The sequence below is a fragment of the Pan paniscus genome, chromosome 1 (genome assembly GCF_029289425.2).
Source record: "Pan paniscus chromosome 1, NHGRI_mPanPan1-v2.0_pri, whole genome shotgun sequence".
NCBI lineage: Eukaryota > Metazoa > Chordata > Mammalia > Primates > Hominidae > Pan > Pan paniscus.
The window spans coordinates 215,650,416-215,667,628 of NC_073249.2; the positions used below are offsets into that span (position 1 = coordinate 215,650,416).

General features: G+C 50.7%; 1 protein-coding gene and 1 pseudogene across 3 annotated transcripts in view; both read left to right on the forward strand.

Annotated features, from left to right (window-relative positions):
- DHRS3 (dehydrogenase/reductase 3) overlaps positions 1 to 16,491 on the forward strand; it is a 53,883-nt gene extending 37,392 nt beyond the window's left edge. For all 3 annotated transcript variants that reach the window (XM_003822056.6, XM_024930806.4, XM_034955638.3), the window contains exons 2-6: positions 3,710 to 3,853; positions 4,964 to 5,083; positions 5,420 to 5,658; positions 11,543 to 11,668; positions 15,977 to 16,491. In XM_003822056.6, coding sequence (XP_003822104.1) covers positions 3,710 to 3,853; positions 4,964 to 5,083; positions 5,420 to 5,658; positions 11,543 to 11,668; positions 15,977 to 16,061 — 714 coding nt within the window. In that variant the 3' untranslated portion in view covers positions 16,062 to 16,491. The remainder of the gene's footprint in view (positions 1 to 3,709; positions 3,854 to 4,963; positions 5,084 to 5,419; positions 5,659 to 11,542; positions 11,669 to 15,976) is intronic.
- LOC112438652 (U6atac minor spliceosomal RNA) lies at positions 14,337 to 14,437 on the forward strand (annotated as a pseudogene).
- Positions 16,492 to 17,213: the final 722 nt, after the last annotated feature.

The following is a 17,213-nucleotide window of genomic DNA, read 5'->3' on the forward strand; positions in this document are numbered from 1 at the left end:
CCTCTCTGTCAACTTGCCCAGCAATTCTTAGGGCCCCCAGAGGCACCTCTCCCTGCCTCAGCCAGACCCCAGGGGACTGTGCAAGCCCCATGGTCCTGTTACACATAGGAGCCAGAGGTAGGATGGGGTTAGGCAGGGACCAGAACAGAAGAATGGAAACCAATGATTACCTCCCCCTTGGGCTGACATACTCAGAAACCAGATGGATGGATGGGTGCAGTGGGGCTGGTGGGTGGGTGGGTGGGTGGATGAATGAATAGATGAATGGAGTTGGGCAGGTGAGTAAATGGATGGATGGATGCATGAATGCATGGATGGATGAAGTGGGGTAGGTGAGCAGATGGTTGGATAGATGGAGTAGGGTAGATGAGGGATGGGTGGGTGGGTGGATGGATGGATGGATAGATGGAGTGGAGTGGGTGAGTGCATAGATGGATGCATGAATGGATGGAGTAGGGTAGGTGAGTGGATGGATGGGTGGATGGATGGACGGATGAATGGATGGGTGGATGGAGTGGGGTAGGTGAGGGAGGGTTGGATGGATGGATGGATGGATGGATGGATGGATGGATGGATGAATGGATGGATAAGTAGGTGAGTGGATGGATGGATGGAGTGGGGTGGGTGAGGGATGGATGGATGGATGGATGGATGCGGTGGGGTGGGTGAGGGATGGATGGGTGGATGGGTGGATGGGTGGGTGGATGGATGGATGGATGGATGGATGGATGGATGGAGTGGGTTAGCTGAGTGGATAGATTAATGAAATGGGGTAAGTGATTGGATGGGTGGATGGAGTTGGGTAGGTGAGTGGGTACAGTGGGGTAGGTGAGGGATGGATAGATGGATGGATGGGTGGAGAAGCAGGTGAGTGGATGGATGGATGGGTGGAGTGGGGTGGGTGAGTGGATAGATTAATGGAATGGGGTAGGTGAGTGGATGAGTGGATGGAGTTGGGTAGGTGAGTGGGTACAGTAGGTACAGTGGGGCAGGTGAGGGATGGATAGATGGATGGATGGGTGGAGAAGTAGGTGAGTGGGTGGATGGATGGAGTGGGGTGGGTGAGTGGATGGATGGATGCATGGATGGATGGAGTAGGGTAGATGAGGGAGGGATGGATGGATGGATGGATGGATAAGTAGGTGAGTGGATGGATGGATGGATAAGTAGGTGAGTGGATGGATGGATGGATGGGGTGGGGTGGGTGAGGGATGGGTGGGTGGATGGATGGATGGATGGATGGATGGATGGATGGATGAATGGAGTGGGGTAGGTGAGTGGATAGATTAATGGAATGGGGTAGGTGAGTGGATGAGTGGATGGAGTTGGGTAGGTGAGTGGGTACAGTGGGTACAGTGGGGTAGGTGAGGGATGGATAGATGGATGGATGGGTGGAGAAGTAGGTGAGTGGATGGATGGATGGAGTGGGGTGGGTGAGTGGATGGATGGATGCATGGATGGATGGAGTAGGGTAGATGAGGGAGGGAGGGATGGATGGATGGATGGATGGTTGGATGGATGGATGGATGGATGGAGTTGGGTAGACGAGGGAGGGATGGATGGATGGAGTGGGGTGGATAGATGGATGGACTGGTGAACGGGAGAGTGAACGGATGGACAGATAGATGGATGGGTGGCTGTATACACAGGATGATAAGGGAGGAATAAAGGAACCTGGATGACAATGGCTGCAAGGCAAGGCGGGGGGGTGGTCCAGTGGAGTGGAGGCGGCCTACACCAAATTGCCTGCCTGGAACAAATGTTTGTCTTTTTTCTTTTCCATGAACTGAACCTCCCAGCTTCTCCTGGAGGAACACATTCTGTTTTTAGTTCAACAGACAAGAAAGTGTCCCTTGGAGCCTGTTTAATTGCAGTCCATCTGCCTTTGAAGGACTTGTATGGTCATTGAGAGGAACTGACCGGACCCACTTGTTAAGCCCTTCCTGTATTTCAAGACCTTAATTAAAATAAAGTGGCTAGACTAAGTGGGGTTTTCAAACTGGGCTTTAGAGAACACTTATTTTTTTGTAAAATATTTTGAAAGCTTTTAAAACTCTAATTTAAAAAAATCGATTCCACTGGAGAATACCGGAATTTCTGAGAGCCACCAGCTAGGCCTGTTTTGTGCCCTCTCTGCTTAAGTGACAGTCCTGAGATTTCAAGGTGAGCAGCGGATAAACGGTTACCATTAGCAACTCCTTATCAATGTGACTTTTCTCTATACCGTGTAACAAAGCAAAATAGAGAAATCAGTTGGATCTGGGTCTGATGTCATTGGAGCCGCCATCTGTAACCCCCAGTTTAAAACGTTTACCTTCCCAAAGCAGCCATTTTGTTCTCATTAGCAACCTTTAGAGTAAGAAAATATTATGGAGTCAGGTGTTTTATTCCTTTTCTAGGTTTCACGCGTTGGGGTTTCCACGTTGGATATTTTTTAAGGGGGAATTTCACTGATAGTCTTAAATAAAAGAGAAAAGAAACAAAAATAGAAGCCCACCGGACGAATTCCCAAGAACCCTTTCGGCTCTTCCTGTCTCTGCTTCTGACCTCTGGGCGGTGTTCAGCCCCTGCCTTTCTCCCTCTGTGCTGGTGAAGCTGGTTCTCAGTTAGGGCTCTTGGTCCCCCTGTCATCCGACTCCAGGCCCTTTTACCAACAGAGGCCTCACTGACCCCAGTGACACATTGTGGGGAGGTGCGTCATCCTCCGTTAGGTCAAGGTTAAGAATTAGCCAGGCTTCTCTTCTGAGCCTTTCATGGGCTGGCCATTCATAAATTTGCCCAAACCCTCAGTGGTCCTGCCAAGGTCACCTTCTGGCGTAATGAGTCCATGTTTGTTACCTGCCGGGTGAGGCCATGCTTCCTTCTCAGTGGCAGCCTCGTCACTGCCCTTCCAGAATATCCTTAGGGGAGTGACTGCAGCTAGATGGGAGGCTCGGCTTAGCTCCTGTGAACCTTGAGGCTGGAATGGTCCCATCTATGCTACCAGCTGGTCTTAATAATCCTGGCTCTAGACCTAATCGGTGAAGCCAGCTGATTCCTAATGGAGAGCATTCTGGAGCATTGTGCATAAAGAGCTCTGCTGTTGCCTCTACATTTGCAGGAAATGAACTGCACTGGCAGGAGGCAGCCTGCTAAAAGTAATATACAAGAAAAACTTGTAAATACACATCAATTGATTGATCATAAGTGGGCTCAGAAACTACTGGTTCACTTAAAAGTAGATCATATCCCTTTAAAAAGTTATAGTGTTGGCTGGGGGCAGTGGCTCATACCTGTAATCCCAGCACTTGAGAGGCCGAGGTGGGAGGATTGCTTGAACCCAGGAGTTCAAGACCAGCCTGGGCAACATAAGAATACCCCTACTCTACAAAATTTTTTTTTTTTAATTAGCTAGGTATGGTAGCATGCACCTGTGGTCCCAGCCACTCCGGAGGCTGAGGTGGGAGGATCTCTCGAGCCCAGGAGTTTGAGGCTGCAGTGAGCTATGATCGCACTGCTGCGTTCTAGCCTGGGCAACAGAACAAGATCCTGCCTCAAAAAACACAAAAGTTATATTATTAATCTGTGTTGTGTTCTTTATCTTTGGGTGGAACCAGGGAGGCCAGTCATTTCAAGACAAATGACTTTAAATCCTGAATTTCTGGTGGCAATTGTTGCATCACTGTGGCTTAATGACCATTTGTTCTCCGTTGTTATTCTCTTCTTCCAGATTGTTCTCTGGGGCCGGACTGAGAAATGCCTGAAGGAGACGACGGAGGAGATCCGGCAGATGGGCACTGAGTGCCATTACTTCATCTGTGATGTGGGCAACCGGGAGGAGGTGTACCAGACGGCCAAGGCTGTCCGGGAGAAGGTCCGTAGCCTGGGAAGGTCTATTCCTAGCACAGCTGACCACAGGCTAATTCCGGGCAAAGAGAACATTCTCATGTGGCCTGGAAGAGAGCTCTGCTTATGGCAGAATGGCTTTGCCCGGGGCACCTTTGGGGACTCTCCCATGAAGCTGGCCCCAGTTACATAGGCAGGGATTAGGGTTGATTACGTAACAGGCATAATCATCTATTGTTCCCTTGGAAATGTAGACCGTGTGGGTTTCTCTCCAGGACCGTGGCGGGGCAAATGTCCCATTGGCCTCTGGGAAAATCCTTCTGACTCCAGTCATCTGTTTGGGCTAAATATATCAGTGACCTCCAAGAGAGGGAAACCCACCCTGACTGTCTGGCACGTGGTAATGTTAACTGTTTTTATGTCGCAGTAAACTCATTTATTATAAATATGCTGTGTGCCAGGTACGGTGTGTGCCATAAATTATTTCTCCTCCTCAGAACAGTCCTGGTGCGGCATTAGCCCCATCTCACAAATCAAGACTGGCGCTCAGAGACGCAGTTCTCTTCCCCAGGCCCTGTGGCTGCTGGTGGTACGGCCAGGTAGCTGCTGGGCCTCTATGTATGCAGGATAACTGGAACTAGGCTGGCAGAAAGTGGCCTGCGGGAAGGAATATCTAAGAAAAACTTGTAAATAACACATCAATTGATTGATCATAAATGGACTCAGAAATTACTCGTTCACTTAGGAGTAAGTCATATCCCTTTTAAAAAGTATATCGGACCGGGTGCGGTGGCTCACACCTGTAATCCCAGCATTTTGGGAGACCGAGGCGGGCAGGTCACTTGAGGTCAGAACAAGATTAGCCTGGCCAACATGGTGAAACCCCATCTCTACTAAAAATATAAAAATTAGCCAGGCATTGTGGCAGGAGCCTGTAATCCCAGCTACTTGGGAGGCTGAGGCATGAGAATCGCTTGAACCCGGGAGGCGGAGGTGGCAGTGAGCCGAGATGGTGCCACTGCACTCCAGCCTGGACAACAGAGTGAGACTCCATCTCAAAAACAAACAAACAAAAAACATATATCGTTGGCCCTGGGCTGGCTGCCCTCATGGCCCCGTGGCTCCCTCTCGCCTGCAGGTGGGTGACATCACCATCCTGGTGAACAATGCCGCCGTGGTCCATGGGAAGAGCCTAATGGACAGTGACGATGATGCCCTCCTCAAGTCCCAACACATCAACACCCTGGGCCAGTTCTGGGTAAGGGCTATCCGGGGCCAGAGCCAGCCCCGGGCGTGCAGGGAGCCCAGGCAGGATGGAGGGGAGGGGATGATTTGCCAGGGCTTGGGCTCAGGCCAGCAGGGATGTCCACGAACGAGGTGGCCAGACAAGACGAATGACCAGCTCCAGGACACATCAGACTTTGTGAAATACGCTCAGTGTCCTGGGGCAGGGAGCCCACGGCCCTCTCCCTCGCAGGAAGGCTCGGGCCCTAGAGCATCATGTGTGTCCGGGGTGGGCTGTTCTCCCCGAAAGAAAGGTGGAGGGGTTGTCAGAGCTGCGGCTGCTCCACCCTGACACCCCATCTGCCCTCAGACCACCAAGGCCTTCCTGCCGCGTATGCTGGAGCTGCAGAATGGCCACATCGTGTGCCTCAACTCCGTGCTGGCACTGTCTGCCATCCCCGGTGCCATCGACTACTGCACATCCAAAGCGTCAGCCTTCGCCTTCATGGAGAGCCTGACCCTGGGGCTGCTGGACTGTCCGGGAGTCAGCGCCACCACAGTGCTGCCCTTCCACACCAGCACCGAGATGTTCCAGGGCATGAGAGTCAGGTCAGTGAGCAGGGGACCCACCTTGGGACCAGCCTTCTCACCTGCCTCCCCAAGCCATTCAGTCAGCCAACTGCAGAAAGAGCTCTGATATAAAAATCGGGCTAGGCACGGTGCCTCATACCTATAATCCTAGCATTTCGGGAAGCCAAGGCAGGTGGATCGCTTGAGCCCAGCAATCCAGTTTGAGACCAGCCTGGGCAGCATGGAGAAACCCTGTGTCTAAAAAAAATAAAAAATTAGCTGGGCATGGTGATGCACGCCTGTATTCCCAGCTATCTGGGAGGCTGAGGTGGGAGGATCAATTGCTTGAGCCCAGGAAGTTGAGGCTGCAAGTGAGCTGTGATTGTGCGACTGCACTCCAGCCTGGGAGACACAGTGAGACCCTGTCTCAAAACAGAAAGTCACCAAGGAGCCTCTACCCTCTGTTTGACGCTGTCTTACCTGGTTCTCGGTCTGCAAGGCAGTGATGCCACGATGGGGAGGGTCCTGCTGCTTGGTTCAGGGAGCTTATATGAAACTACCAGAGCTACAGGCATGCAGCGGGATGTGTCTAAAGGACAAATGAGGGAGATGCACCTACACAGCGTCGTGCGGGGCGAAGGGAGCTTGAGACATAAGGTGCATTCTGCCTGGTTCCACCTGTATGAAGTTCCAAAACAGGCAACACTGGGTTAGGGTGATGGAAATCAGACCCGTGGCTTCCCCTGGAGGGCTGGGGGTGTAACCTGGGAGGGAGGCGAGGGAACTAGCAAGACCTTCAGAAATGTTCTCTCTTCTTGATCTTAGCAGTCATTAAATACGTGAAAGTTAATCAAACTGTCTGCTTAAGATGTATACCTTTTGTTATATGCAAATTATAGCTCAATTTGTTTGTTTGTTTATTTAGTTATTTATTGAGATGGAGTTTCGCTCCGTTGCCCAGGCTGGAGTGCAGTGGCGCGATCTCGGCTCACTGCAACCTTCACCTCCTGGGTTCAAGTGATTCTCCTGCCTCAGCCTCCCGAGTAGCTGGGATTACAGGCGTGCGCTTGCACCCAGCTAATTTTTGTATTTTTAATACAGACGGGGTTTCACTATGTCGGCCAGGCTGATCTCAAACTCCCAACCTCAGGTGATCCACCCACCTCAGCCTCCCAAAGTGCAGGGATGACAGGTGTGAGCCACCACGCCTGGCCGTAGCTCAATTTAAAATGAGTAATAGGGAGGTCCCACCACTCCTCCTCCAAACCAGTTAAGTCAAGGGGAACGGGGACCACTGGTCTAGAGCTCATGCCACCTGGGGTGGTGACTCCCTCATAGCTGTGATGTACTCTGTGACATTGGGTCCCGTTAATTACTGCTGTGGCTGATCTGCGAGATGCGGTGCGCGAATGTCTCCATCATAGGTTCTGCAGTGAGGACAAAGTGGAATCTGGCAGGGAACGCCATATGTGGTACATATTAAGTGCCCAATAAATGGCGCTTTAATGATGTGCAGTCATGTAGGGGCATGACGTCATCGATGAATGAAAACCGGGAATTACTCAAATACTGTTCTCCCTGGTTTTTTGCAATCCAGCGTACAGTGCTTCACCTTCTGATTATATATTGCAGCTGCTTCCAAAAATGAGGATGACACGGAAGGGTCATGAGGAGAATTCAGTGAGACAATTTAGTGTAGTGCATGCCACGTGGGAGTCACTCATTACGCCTTAGTTACTATTAATCGGGACAGTGCGGTGTTGATTGTTGAGAATCAAAAATACCGGGCTTGGTGGCTCATGACTGCAATCCCAGCACTTTGGGAGGCTGAGGCAGGAGGATGGCTTGAGCCCAGGAAATTAGAAATAATACATGTAACACATCTAGTGCAAAGCCCGGATACTAGATGCTCAATAAGGAGCTGCTGCTTTTATTATTTTTCCTAACAATAAACATCTTCATAAAGGCATGTTATTAATTTTCCTAGCAGACCACCTGGTTTGCATGCAAATTGTCATCAATTCTGAATTTCGAGGAGTCTAGACTAATGGCTACTAATGTTTCCTGTTGGCTTTTTCCCCCATGGGTTTTGGTTTGGTTTCTTTTCATCTGAGTATACAGAAGGTGCTCAATAAATGCGTACTGGACAGAAGTGCATCAGTGGCAGTCTGCAGTTTTGTTTTGTTTTTTTTTAAGACGGAATCTTGCTCTGTCGCCCAGTCTGGAGTGCAGTGGCGCCATCTCGGCTCACTGCAAGCTCCATCTCCCGGGTTCATGCCATTCTCCTGCCTCAGCCTCCCAAGTAGCTGGGACTACAGGTGCCCACCACCACGCCCAGCTAATTTTTTGTATTTTTGGTAGAGACAGGGTTTCACCGTGTTAGCCAGGATGGTCTCAATCTCGTGACCTCGTGATCCGTCCGCCTCAGCCTCCCAAAGTGCTGGGATTACAGGCGTGAGCCACCGCACCCGGCCGGCAGTCTGCAGTTCTAATTGGGTGTCCTGAGCACAGAAGCAACCAGGACATTGCAGACATCGAGTTTGTGTGTCTATTTCACCTTCTAGCATAGCTTCTTTCCTACCACTTTAAGAAGGAAATTCAAGGTTTTCCTGCCACATTTTTTCAGAGCGTGAACCCAAACTGCCTGGGGTCAAATCCCAGCTCTGTGTGACCTTGGCCAAGTTACTTGACTTTTCTCTGCTTCAGTTTCCTCACCTCTAAAAAGAGATTCATAATAATAGTATCCCCAGCCAGGCACGGTGGCTCATGCCTGTAATCCCAGCACTTTGGGAGGCCAAGGCGGGCAGGTCACCTGAGGTCAGGAGTTCAAGACCAGCCTGGCCAACACGGTGAAACCCTGTCTCTACTAAAAATACAAAAATTAGCCAGGCATGGTGGTGGGTGCCTGTAATCCCAGCTACTCAGGAGGCTGAGGCAGGAGGATCGCTTGAACCTGGGAGGTAGAGGTTGCAGTGAGCTGAGATTGCGCAATTGCACTCCAGCCTGGGCAACACAGCAAGACCCCACCTCAAAAATGAATAATAATAACAATAATAATAATAATAATAATAATAATAATAGTATCCCCTTTTCATGGGTTAGATGAGCTCCTGTGTGTGAGTCATCTGGCCACGCCTGGCAAGTAGCAAGCACTAGGTGAATATTAGCTACCTATGGTTGTGCAGGGGAGCCCCAAGGGCTCGGCCAGAAGAGTAGTACAAGGAAGATGGGTACCTAACCAACTCCCATTTCCTAAAAGAATAAAAAATGGATAAAAGCATGGGTTTCCTCCTACAACCATGCTTAGCAGCCTCCCAGGGTTAAATGGGTTAAATGTGAAGACATGTTTAGGACAAAATGAGTGAGTTTCCCAGCAAGACTGGCCATGTCAGTGGATGTTATTGTTTATAAATTGCTATTTATTGAGCCTCTTTTTTTTTTTTTTCTTTTGATACAAAGTCTTGCTCTGTCGCCCAGGCTAGAGTGCAGTCATGTGATCTTGGCTCACTGCAACCTCCGCCTCCCAGGTTCAAGCAATTCTCCTGTCTCAGCCTCCCGAGTAGCTGGGATTACAGGCACCTGACTCCATGCCCGGCTAATTTTTGTATTTTTGGTAGAGACAGTGTTTCGCCGTGTTGCCCAGGCTGGTCTTGAACTCCTGGCCTCAAGTGATCCACCTGCCTCGGCCTCCCAAAGTGCTGGGGTTACAGGCATGAGCCACCACGCCCAGCCAATTGAGCCTCTTCGATGTTCCAGCCATAGAACCACCTAGAACCACTAGACACTTTACAAGTGCTGCTGCATTTGGCCCTCACAGCAACCCTGCAAGAGAGCTTTTATTCCCATTTTACAGATGAGGGAACTGAGGCTCAGAGAAGCAAAGTTACCTGCCCAAGTCCACATAGCTTGAAACTGGCTAGCTAAGCATGCTTCTTCCACGAATTTGCACTGCTTCCATGGGAGTTAATAGCTGTGCCAGTTCCCCGTGTCCCCATCCCACACACCGTGGAGAGGAAGGAGAAAATCCTGTGCACAGACGTGCTTGAGGCCTCCTCTGTCGGCTTCCCTGGCAGGGGTCTTACCAAGAAGGATTCCCGTCAAGCCCATGGACTTTGGTCTGTCCATCCTGCCTTCCCTTTCCCAAGAGACAGGCCAGGCCACAGGTGGAAGCCAGAGAATCCAGACCGCCCATGACACCTGTAGGACTCCAGTATCAGTGAGCTGCCTCAACACGTTCATCTCTGTAGAATGGCAGAGGCTGGCCCCTCTTGACCACAGGGCTGTGGGCCTCAGAATCACCATCATGGCCAGGCGTGGTAGCTGGGTTCACACCAGTAATCCCAGTGCTTTGGGAGGCTGAGGCAGGGGAATCACTTCAGCCCAGGAGTTGCCAGCCTGGGCAACATGGCAAAACCCCATCTCTACAAAAAATATAAAAATTATCTGGGCATGGTGTGTGTACCTGTAGTCCCAGCTACTCGGGTGGCTGAGGCAGGAGGATTACTTGAGCCCAGGGAGGTCGAGGCTGCAGTGAGCTGTGATCACGTCACTGCACTCCAGCCTGGATAATAAAGTGAGACCCTGGACTCAAAAATAAAAAATAAAAAAAGAATCATCATCGTGATGACAAAGGAATTACAGGGCAGGGGGTAAGATTCATGTACCCTCTGAGGCCAAACCCCTGCTGGGAGTCCAAGGGCTGCCTGTTGCTCAGGAATGACATCAAACCTGGGTGATTCATCACCCTTAATCTTCCTGGTGCCAGAGCGGATCACAAGCTCTTTGTGGGATTGGGGTCAGAGCCAGCAACATGAGCCCTGCACCTATAGATCCAGGAAGGGCAGGAAGAGCAGTGAGCAAAGGTGATAGAGCATTGGCCAGGTTTGAATCCTTAGCACCCTGCTGACTCAATACAGCCTCAGTTTCCTTATCTGTAAATCAGGAGAATAATTTGTACATGAGTCTGGCACTTAGGGAACATCATCATTGTTTGGGTCTAGGGTCAGATGCTTTTAAATAGTCATGAGAAGCCCCTGATGTTTGCTTATGCAATCATTCATTCATTCATTTTGAGATCCCATGGAAAACACTGTGCAAATCTTTGAATCAATGAATCAATGAGTGAGTTAGTGAACCAGCAAGCTGAGCCCCAGCCATCGCTAGCCAAGCCCCTGCCTCCAGACAGAATGAGCAGGACACATTTGGGAAGCAGCAAGTCATCAGTGTGTTCAGTCCTTCAAGTATTTATTGAGCACATACTATGTATCAGATGCTGTGCTAGATGCAGGGGAGCAGGACCGACCAGGCCTCCACCCTCATGGAACTCATTGCCTGATGGGGGAGACAGGCCACTGACAAGGAAACAACCCAAAAAGCAAGGTCTTCCTAGGTGGGGTGAACGCGGTCAAGGAAATTAGCAGGGGACAGGATCAGAGGTCGCTTTGGATGGACTGGCCTGAGATGTCTCCCAAAGGAGGAGCTGGGAGGAGAGAGCCAGGCTGTTGAGAGAGCTGGCAAAAAGCCCTGACCCGAGCATGTGATGTGACAAGAACAGAAATGGGCCTGTCCTGAAGGAGCAGAGTGTAGGGAAAAGGACTCAGAAGGACAACCAGGGCCCAGATTGTGCAGGGCCATGGAAAGGCCAAGCCCTAGGGCACTGGGAGCCCTTGGAGGGCTTGGGAGAGTGGGTCCCCAGTGGGTGGGCTAGAAGTCCTTGACTCAAGAAGAGACCCCTGTGTGCCTGGAGGAGTGAGGGAATGTGGCACCTGGATGAGTGTGGGGTAGAGGGAGTATTCCAAGCAGGCCTCGAATCTCTCAGACAGGAAAAGCCAAAGGGTGACCCAGACATGTCAGCCTCATAAAGACTTCCAGATAAGCACATGCCTCTCCAGGAGAAACCCACTGTGTCTCTTCCTGTGTTCAGGTTTCCCAACCTCTTTCCCCCACTGAAGCCGGAGACGGTGGCCCGGAGGACAGTGGAAGCTGTGCAGCTCAACCAGGCCCTCCTCCTCCTCCCATGGACAATGCATGCCCTCGTTATCTTGAAAAGGTATGGGGCTGGGAAAGAACACTCTGGGTCAGGGGAAAGTACGCATGTGATCTATTAGTCATGTCTGCTGTGGGCATGAGCATGAGGAGTGCTGGCACATTTGCTGCTGATGTACTGTACTTACTGTGGGGCAGCAGTTCTCAAACTTGTTAGTCACAGGGCCCCTTAGAGTTTTAAAAAGTATGGAGGAACCCAAAGAGCTTTTGTTAATGTGAGTTGTAGCTATTGCTATTTACTATATTAGAAATTAAAAGCCAGGGCCGGGCGCGGTGGCTCACGCCTGTAATCCTAGCACTTTGGGAGGCCGAGGCAGGTGGATCACAAGGTCAAGAGATTGAGACCATCCTGGCTAAAATGGCGAAACCTTGTCTCCACTAAAAATACAAAAAGAAATTAGCTGGGCATGGTGGTGGGCGCCTGTAGTCCCAGCTACTCGGGAGGCTGAGGCAGGAGAATGGTGTGAACCCAGGAGGTGGAGCTTGCAGTGAGCCGAGATCGTGCCACTGCACTCCAGCCTGGGTGACTCAGCAAGACTCCATCTCAAAAAAAAAAAAAAAAGAAAGAAATTAAAAGCCAGAAAAATGTTGTAAGTTGTATACATTTGTTTATAATATTTATTCATTTATAAACAGCTATAACAAACCCATTACATTAATATAAATATATTTTTATGACAACTAGTTATGTATTCTAAAACAAAATAAATGTAGTCAGGAGTGGCATTGTTCTACCTTTTTGCAAATCTCTTTGTTTGGCTTAATTGAAGACAATTGGATTCTCATATGTGCATCTGATTTCAATTTGTTGTGATATCTCGTGTCACATAGCCTCTGGAAAATTCTACCATTCACTGAGAGAATGAAAGTGAAAAGACAAATAACATCTTAGTATTATTACAGAAACAATGTGGCCGGGCACGGTGGCTCACGCCTGTAATCCCAGCACTTTGGGAGGCCGAGGTGGGTGGATCACCTGAGGTTGGGAGTTCAAGACCAGCCTGACCAACATGGAGAAACCCTGTCTCTACTAAAAATACAAAAAAAATTAGCTGGGTGTGGTGGCGTGTGCCTGTAATCCCAGCTACCTGGGCGGCTGAGGCAGGAAAATCGCTGGAACCCAGGAGGCAGAGGTTGAGGTGAGCCGAGATCGCACCACCGCACTCCAGCCTGGGCAACAAGAACAAGACTCCGTCTCAAAAAAACAAACAAAAAAAATTGACCTCACAGACCCCTGAAGAGATCCCGGGTACCCCAAAGGTTCCTGGACCTCACTTTGAGAACCACTGTTCTAGAGCCTATTGGACATAGCCCCTGCCCTCAGGAAGTTTACTATTAGAGGGAACATGGGGATCTTGATGCCAAGGGCTCAGAATTCACAGAAGCGTCTTAGTACCAGTCAGGTGGGATGTAGCAGGGCAGACCACTTTGGGGAGGCAGGCTTTATAAATGAGAGACTCCTCCTCCAGAATTTGCCTGGCATCCTATTCCCCTAGAACTTTCCAGGCTTTGTGCAGCAAACCCTTCCCATCCCAGTCCCACACTCAGTTTTCTTGGGCCTCTTAGTACAGCAGGAGATCTTTGTCCCTGGAGCCACAAGTGACCATGGGCTCTTGGGTCCCCTGGGGCTCTGGCCCCCTCCTGACTGAGCCCCTCTGACCTGGAAGTCCTTTTCAGGAAGGTAAGCCCCCAAGTGCCAGGCTGGCCCCTGCTCTCATGCAACATGCACTCCCAGGAAAGCCAACTTCTGCCCTGGCTGCTGGGACATGGTGAGCCCCAGCTGAGGGGCTGCCCCAACACATGCAGGGCACAGAAACCTCGAAACTGAGGCGCAAGCCCGATCAGCCCTCTCTTCCCCAAACTCAAAGCCCTTTCAGAGGCACAGGGAAGGGGGCACCCAGGGGCATCCAGGCCACACCTCGGCCTCCCTCAGTCCATCCTGACCTCGGGTCTGAGATGCTCCTCAGCCGTCTCTAGGAGCCCCTAGTTGATCAGGGGCTCAGGTCCTCACTGAGGTCAGGCTGCCACCCTCCACCTCAGGGGAGCTTCTTAGAAGACTTCCAGAGCTTTCTAGAGAAAAGTTGGTCTAGAACACCTCAGCGCTCTCCACAGTAAGCCCTCAGCCTTCATTTTCCAACCTCCCCCACAACTACTTTTGAACAGGAAGCAGGAGCCACCCCGCTCCCCATTCTCTGAACTGCATCCCTCCTCACCTTCCCCAGGAGAAAGCAAGGCTCAACTCTAATACCACCACCCCCAGGAAGCCTTCCAGATTGCTCCAGCTGGAAGTGAACCTTTTTCATCTTGTACTTAGAGTGGGCCAGGACCCTTCAGTTTGAGTCACCAAACAGCCTGAGGGCCCTCTCTGTGCCGGGCCCGTGTGAGGGCCTGGGGATCAGAGATGAAATACCTGCTATGAAGGCCCCCACAGGCTTGACAAGTAAACGGGTGGGGACTACACCAGGGCTTGCTGGGGAAGCGCCGGAACTCTGGTTGTACGAGGAGAAGCCTGAGGGTGAGCCCAGGACACTTCCCCAGAGGATGTGACACCCAAATCGAACCTGATTCCTCAGATCCACACCGTCATCTTTGTGGAATCAGGGGCAGTTGGGATCGATGGATCTCTGAGCTGCCTGTGGGCACCAAGATGCTAAGAGCCTGGTTTTGAAAGTGTGTTGTATGAAGGGAGAGAAGGTCAGCACTCCCCTCGACAAGGAGCACAGACAGGTTAAGCCATTGTCATCTACTTAGTGGCATCTAACCATCATTTGTTTTTAATGGGTACAAAAAATAGACCGAATAAGAACAAGTCTTTGATAGCACAGCAGGGTGACTATAGTTAATAATAATTTAATTGTACGTTTAAAAATAACTAAAAGGGCCGGGCGCAGTGGCTCACGCCTATAATCCCAGCACTTTGGAAGGCCGAGGCAGGCAGATCACCTGAGGTCAGGAGTTCAAGACCAGCCTGGCCAACATGGCGAAACCCTGTCTCTACTAAAAATACAGAAATCAGGCGGGCATGGTGGCGCATGCCTGTAATCCCAGCTACTCAGGAGGCTGAGGCAGGAAAATCGCTTGAACCCAGGAAGCAGAGGTTGCAGTGACCCCAGATGGCACCACTGCACTCCAGCCTGGGTGACAGAGTGAGACTCTGTCTCAAAAAAATATAATAAACATAAAAATAAATTAAAAAACTAAAAGAGTATAGTTGGATTGTTTGTAACACAACAGATAAATGCTTGAGGTGATGGATACCCCATTTATGCTGATGTGATTATTATACATTTGCATGCCTGTATCGAAGTATTTCATGTACCCCATAAATATATATACCTACTATGTACCCACAAAAATTAAAAATAAAAAAATGAGCTCTGTTTCAGGATCTAGGAAAAAGATAAAAATTTTAAATTAAAAAAAAGTTTGCTCTGACCACTCACTCTCTGCCTTTTTAAAATATATATTTTAAAAAGTGTGTGTGTGTGTGTGTGTGTGTGTGTGTGTGTGAGAGAGAGAGAGACAGAGTTTTACTCTTGTTGCCCAGGCTGGAGTGCAACGGCACGATCTCGGCCCACCGAAACCTCCGCCTCCCAGGTCAAGCAATTCTCCTGCCTCAGTCTCCCGAGTAGCTGGGATTACAGGTGCCCGCCACCACGCCCAGCTAATTATTGTATTTTTAGTAAAGACAGGGTTTTGCCATGTTGGCTAGGCTGTTCTCGAACTCCTGAGGTGATCCACCCACCTTGGCCTCCCAAAGTGCTGGGATTACAGGCATGAGCCACCACGCCCAGTCTGAAAAGAATTTTGGAGACAGGGTCTGGCTCTGCCACCCAGGCTGGAATGCAGCGGTACAATCTCAGCTCACTTCAACCTCCACCTCTTGGGTTCAAGCCATCCTCCCACCTCAGCCTCCCCAGTAGCTAGGACTATAGGCACATGCCACCATGCCCAGCTAATTTTTGTATATTTTTGTAGAGACAGGGTTTCACCATGTTGCCCAGGCTGGTCTTGAATTCCTGGGCTCAAGCGATCCGCCCATCTCGGCCTCCCAAAGTACTTGGATTATAGACATGAGCCACCGCGCCCAGCCTCCCCCTGCCCTTTTAACAGCTGCTTATCCACTTACTTGAAAGCTCTTCCCCTGGGGAGGGTGGGGGTTTGGGGAGAAACTGCTGTGTGGCTTGGAGGTGTGGGGAGCACTTTCAGGAACCAGCCCTCTGCTGCCCCGTCTCACATGGCCACCAGCGACCCAGCCCCTGGATCCTGCCCCGCTAACCATCGCTACCTTCTTTTCTTCCTCTCACTCCAGCATACTTCCACAGGCTGCACTCGAGGAGATCCACAAATTCTCAGGAACCTACACCTGCATGAACACTTTCAAAGGGCGGACATAGAGACAGGATGAAGACATGCTTGAGGAGCCACGGAGTTTGGGGGCCACAGCACCTGGGCACACACCCGAGCACCTGTCCATTGGCATGCTTCTGCTGGGTGAGCAGGACAGCTCCTGTCCCCAGTGAAGAATCCGGCTGCCCCTGGGCCAGTCCCAGGACCTTTGCACAGGACTGATGGGTGTAACTGACCCCCACAGGGAGGCAGGAAAACAGCCAGAAGCCACCTTGACACTTTTGTACATTTCCAGTTCTGTAGAGTTTATTGTCAATTGCTTCTCAAGTCTAACCAGCCTCAGCAGTGTGCATAGACCATTTCCAGGAGGGTCTGTCCCCAGATGCTCTGCCTCCCGTTCCAAAACCCACTCATCCTCAGCTTGCACAAACTGGTTGAACGGCAGGAATGAAAAATAAAGAGAGATGGCTTTTGTGATTTCCTTTGTTCAAATCTTCCGTGGGCAGTTGGGAGGGAGCCAGTCCCAACCACAAAACTCCATCCTTTGAGAGAGAACTGGTCAGTTCAAGGTCCCCAACTGCCAAGGGTGGAGAGAAGGGGGCCGAAATCAGGAGAGAAAGTGGAGCCCAGGCCTAGGGGCAGAGAGGGGTGCCGGGTTCCTCGCCAGTTCCACCAGGCCCCTCCCAGCAGCCATGGGTTGAAGCCGCTTTGTCTCCTTGGTGTGACCTTTATGAGCCAGTCTGCAAACAGCTGGCCAGAGCTAGAGATGCCCTCTGTCCTGCCATGGCACCACCAGCCTCCAGGCCACCAACTCAGGAGAGCAAAACCAGTGTTTATGGAGCACCCACTGTCTACCTAGGGTGTGTGTGGTGCAGAGAGGGGAATGTTGCTGAGAAGACCACTAGTACAAGAAGCCAATAATCTGGGTAGGAAAGGATCACAAGTCACCGGAAACACAGTGACAACTCCTCACCATAAGGCCAGTGCCGAGGGGTGCTACAGACCGAGTCCCATTTGATCACAGGGGCAGGGGGAGGTCTGGAGTGGCAGAAGAGATCGGCCCTGGTTCCATCAATGGGGCAAAGTCACGGCCAAAATGACCTAGTAGAGATGCCCCCTGCTTCCTCCAGGGTGCACGCTCCCTGCTGCCACAAGCTTAATAAACCTCACCTTGGGCAGTGGGGAAGAAAGTGGGCCAT